Raw genomic sequence first — 4,889 nt, 5'->3', positions numbered from 1 at the left:
ACACACACACACGCACGCGCACGCACGCACGCACGCACGCACGCACGCACGCACGCACACACACACACACACACACACACACACACACATCGCATTCAAAGTTTCACATGAAAATCGAATAGCAACGCGAAGTAAAGTAGAAGTAAAGATGAGCCACAACAAAAGAAAAAGCGGAAGCAATCACCTCAACTCGAGGTAAATCATACACGCCTAAAGTGACCGAGATGACAAATCTAAACGTACGTCAGCGCAACCCCACCCCCATCGGCTCGATGACCACTAACATCAAGAGTGAATAATAGAGATTTTCTATTATTCACTCCTGCTAACATGGTCTAAACACCAGCAGTTAAAAAGCTCACAGTGTTTAGCAACTGCCTGCGAGCATCATCCATCTACCACCAAACGCTTCGTTAATCCAGATTATCCCTCCACGTCAATCGGGAATCATCCCATTTCCGCCCCCGGGGAATCATCACATCTCTCGCGATTATAAGCAAGGCGATACCGGCGGGAGGTGTAGGCTACGCTTACAAGCGCGGCCTGGCACGTGTGTGCGGAGAGAGAGAAGTGTATCATTTCTAGAGCGCATAACCTGCTCAGCGCGCGCGGACAGGGATTACCGCCTCAAAGAAACCCGCCGGGATCGCCGCACATGTCCGCGCAACTTCAGCGGAACAGTGACGGTGCGCTCGTGCGCACAGAGGGAGGGCAAGTCCAAGAGTTTGCGCACGTTACGTATGGGACATTCAGAAGGTTTAACACTCTGAAAAGCAATTAAGATTCAGTCATTGATTTCACTGTTTTTTAATCCAATGTTGGATATCTGCAAGGAGAATACCCACAAGAATTTATATGTTATTTGTCCTTGGGGTGATTATGCAATTAAGAAAACATGGTGCGTTACGTATGGGACCGAAAGGGGACCTTCTCTTGGACTTGCCCAGGAACTGGAGAAACTGCAGCTGCTGCACGCGGGGACGAGCCAGCACTGAGCCGTAATGCGACCGCACGCACGGTTATCAGCGAACGCGATCAGCTTCACTCTTCTTCCCTTCCAGCATCGCATCGCATCGGCGGGAACAGAGAAGACAGCGTAATGTAAACAAGCGACAAACCATGTAAGAAAAACCACATAAGCTACGCACGTTAAGTTACGCGCGCCAACAGGTGCGCAGAGCAAACACTGAACAGCCATACCAAAAAATATACCCCGGCTCAGTGATGCGGCGACGGAATCGTTAGAATCCCTAAATCTTAGGGCATCACAGGAGTTTCTATAAATACGCGTGCCTGTTACACGAACAGCAAACAGAAATAAGTTTAATAGGCCAAATCAGGAAAGCCAGAAGCCGGCATTCGATCACCGCAACAACAGCCGTTGTATCTGGTCGACTGGGGGTTAGTTAATAGCCTGCCGGTACTGTTCCTGACAAGGTCAAGTGGCACCGGAGTCATGCGATCCCACGGCTACACCACAAGATGCTACCGGCTGCTGAAATCCGCGTGGCCTTGCTCTATCCTACACTGTCGTGCCCTCTCACGGGCAAATTCGACACATATGTAGCAGGAAGCAAATTTGCGGCCACGAACGTGCACACCAACAGCTACACGGGGTGAACTGGTGGTTAAATAAAGCACTTGCCATAACGTATACACATATATAAGCAAGCGCCATGTGAGCAGCAATAATTTGGGTCATAATGTGTAGCTAATAAATTTAAGGGAGTACGCAGGCGGGATGTTGGTTTAGAGATAACTAACCATGTAGGGTGGGCTTCACTACACTAGAGCTACTGTATATACATATGCATCACGCAGCATTTCGCTCTCTCTCTCTCATTCTCTCTCCTCTATCTCCCTCTCTTTCCCACTCCCCACTCTCTCCCTCGCTCTCTCTCTCTCTCTCTCTCTCTCTCTCCCTCTCTCTCTCTCTCATCCCATTCACGGAATCCAGATGTCGCTCGCTGCCGAGGCAGGTATTTTCTGCTACTTACAGCCGCGCAGCTGTGAGCGCAATATTTATTTTATGAGGCTATCATATTTTCGCTGGATGCTGCCACATCGCGGGATACACGCTATTTCGTAAACATGCGTTCAGCGGGCCACGCGCATCGCAACCAGCTATAAACACACGCTGCTGTGGTAAAGGTGTGGTAAAGGGAGGGAACCTAGTATAGGTAAAGATGCTTAATAATTTGGTGGTTAGATATGATGCCGCTAGGTTACGTTAGCAAACACTCCTGTGTGTATTCACTCACCCCTGTTTGTTGCACCTTAGGCATTGGCAGCTCATCAAATTTAAGAATGTTGTCCAGTTGTTCAAACTCGGTACACTGGCTTAGTCTCAGCTTGGGCACGTTGAACCATGGTTCAGCGAATTGCGGCTGGTCTTCTAGACCGAGCTCATCAAACCTCCACCCCTTGCCGCATTGCGTAAAGAAGTCAAACGCTGTTCGTTCTCTTGTAGAATTTAACATTGTAGCTTTCCCCTCTCGTGTAGAAGCAGGGCCAGTACTGGGCAGTGCCGCGTCCGTGTCAAAGTTTTCCTCGTCGGCAAAAGAAAATTTTCCGTCTCCATTCTCGGGTTTCCAGTAGAGGTTTGTGAAGGGATGGAACTCCCCGTACCCCGTGACCGAATCACCGGACGTCAGCGAACCAGAGTCCTCGTCCGAAGCCCACTCAGCGTCCGCATCCAGCTCACACGCAGCCTCTCGCATCACCACATTCTCCTCCACATCCACGTACTCGTACTCTTTTTCCTCGTCTTTGGCTTCTTCGTCTTCATCCTCGTTTGCGGTTTCGTAGTCGGTTGACGACTCTTCTTCGTCATCGGAAGAGTCCGTCAACACGAGGTGACGACGGGAGGCTGGCATATTTTCTATCGATGTGGACGCGACAGGCCAGGGTTCGGTGACAACACGTCCTGTGCGAATCTTTCTGCTACACATGCTGCTGCTACGGTGTCCACTAGCTGCTGCTGTGTGTGATCGAGCTGCTCTACAGTTATTACTCAGGGGTATCTTTTAAGTTTGTGCATCTTTACCGAAGATAGAAGAAGCTGTAGTTACGTATATCGTGACACGTAATTTCCAAAGACAACTACAGTTCCATGTCATGTAACCTTATGCGATTCCTAGTATACACCACCGATGGGGAGAGATGAGTAGCGATTTCAGAGCCATGCCACTGACAACATAGTCTTTAACATCTTTTTCTTCCCTCCCACAGGGGCCGTAGCTTAGCGATATTTTATTGAGCCAATAGCGCTTCACAGTGGAACGTATTGTCTACTCATGCGTGCATTACCTAATGATCAATGCATGTAATCGTTCTATGTTTATTAGTCGAATAGCCCTGTTGAAGAAGACACCGAGTCATTACTGGTTCACGTCGGGTTATCTAAATACATCGATCACACAACGCCTGCCACGAAAAAGCCGCCGCGGTGCGCTAAACAAGCTTACACTCGGTAACGTGTGCCTGGATCGCCTTCAGCTGCCACCAGCTTCAGCTTCAAACGCAAACAAACACTCCGGCCACACCGCCTCGGCGCGTGGCAGGGGCAGAGCAACGCTCAGCTCCACTTGCATCTGTTTTGCTGTCCCCTCGTGCTCGGCTCGGCCCACACGCACATGTAACGTAAGCTAGAATTACGTCCAATTTATTACACGCGCGACACGGCGGCGTCGACGCCCGCACGCACACGTAAACGCTTCTTGTTATTGTTGTTTATTATTATTGTTGTATTGTAGGGCTGCGTCTATACTTCTAACCCTGGCTAGTTATTGTTGTTTTGGTAATAACATGGGACGTATGCTCGTATATATATACGTAGCCCTACCGCGCACCCTAACGATTACAGACAATTGCGCGTTAATATGTCACTAATAGTAGAAGCTGCGGGGAGAAACTGGTTCGGATTGTGGGGCGTCCGGGCGCTTTTAAGAAGCGTATAAATATACGCTCGGGGAGACGGAAGATATAGGCACCGAGTTACAGAGGTTACCTACCCAGGAGGGGTTACCTACCACGATGTAGAGAGATTGAGACGACGGGACCTAGGCACGGTCACCCACCTAGGTTGCCGTACGTATGTATATATTTTGTATGTGTTCGAGTTTACTAATAAAGTCCTAATTCAACAACGAAGCTGCGACTACGTCTACTCTCTACTGGTTATCACACGACTACGCTGCTACTCTACGCTGTCGACGCTACAGATCCTACACGGAGATCTCACCATTTTCCCAGTACAACATTATTGTTGTTTAAATTCTTGTTGTTTCTGCACAGCGGCGTGCGCGCGGTGTACTTGTGTGTTGCACAGGAGCATTTAAACGGCATTTAAAGGAAAACAAATTTTATTGAAACGTTCCAAGCGTCTGTAAGTGACATGGCGTGCTCGCAAGTCTGCAGCATTACCAGATAGAGAAATTCCTCTCTGAAACGACGGACGTACTCGTATCTGGGTTCGTTTGAATCTCGACGCGTGGCTGCCGAGGAGGAGGACGCTATCGCCATGGCAACGTAATAGTGCGAGCAGTGGTACGAATGATTATAAAGCAAGCGAAATCTGAATTAGAGTACAACGCTGCCGCCTCAAATTTACCACGCCAAGTGTCTCATCACAAAAGCACGACAACAACAGCGGCAGCAGCAGTAACAACAACAACAACAACAACAACAACAACAACAACAACTACAACAACAGCAACAATAACGACGTCGACAACGACAATGACGACAACGACGACGACGACAACAGTTAGGCAACGCACGTCACACACACGCACGCACGCGCACGCGCACGCGCGCGCACACGCACACACACACACACACACACACACACACACGCACGCACGCACGCACGCACGCACGCACGCACG

General features: G+C 49.5%; 1 protein-coding gene across 1 annotated transcript in view; it reads right to left on the bottom strand.

Moving 5' to 3' along the window:
* Positions 1–3,494: 3,494 nt before the first annotated feature.
* Positions 3,495–4,889, bottom strand: part of LOC106805681 (spectrin beta chain-like) — a gene marked incomplete at its 5' end in the record, with an annotated part of 60,842 nt that continues 59,447 nt past the window's right edge. Inside the window, 1 exon segment of the mRNA XM_014807373.1 lies at positions 3,495–3,647. Within this exon segment, the coding sequence (XP_014662859.1) occupies positions 3,495–3,647 (153 nt within the window).

This window comes from Priapulus caudatus, unplaced genomic scaffold (assembly GCF_000485595.1).
Source record: "Priapulus caudatus unplaced genomic scaffold, Priapulus_caudatus-5.0.1 Scaffold7, whole genome shotgun sequence".
NCBI classification, from domain to species: domain Eukaryota; kingdom Metazoa; phylum Priapulida; class Priapulimorpha; order Priapulimorphida; family Priapulidae; genus Priapulus; species Priapulus caudatus.
The sequence above is the reverse complement of the archived record's forward strand: the minus strand, read 5'-3'. Positions and strand labels throughout refer to the sequence as shown.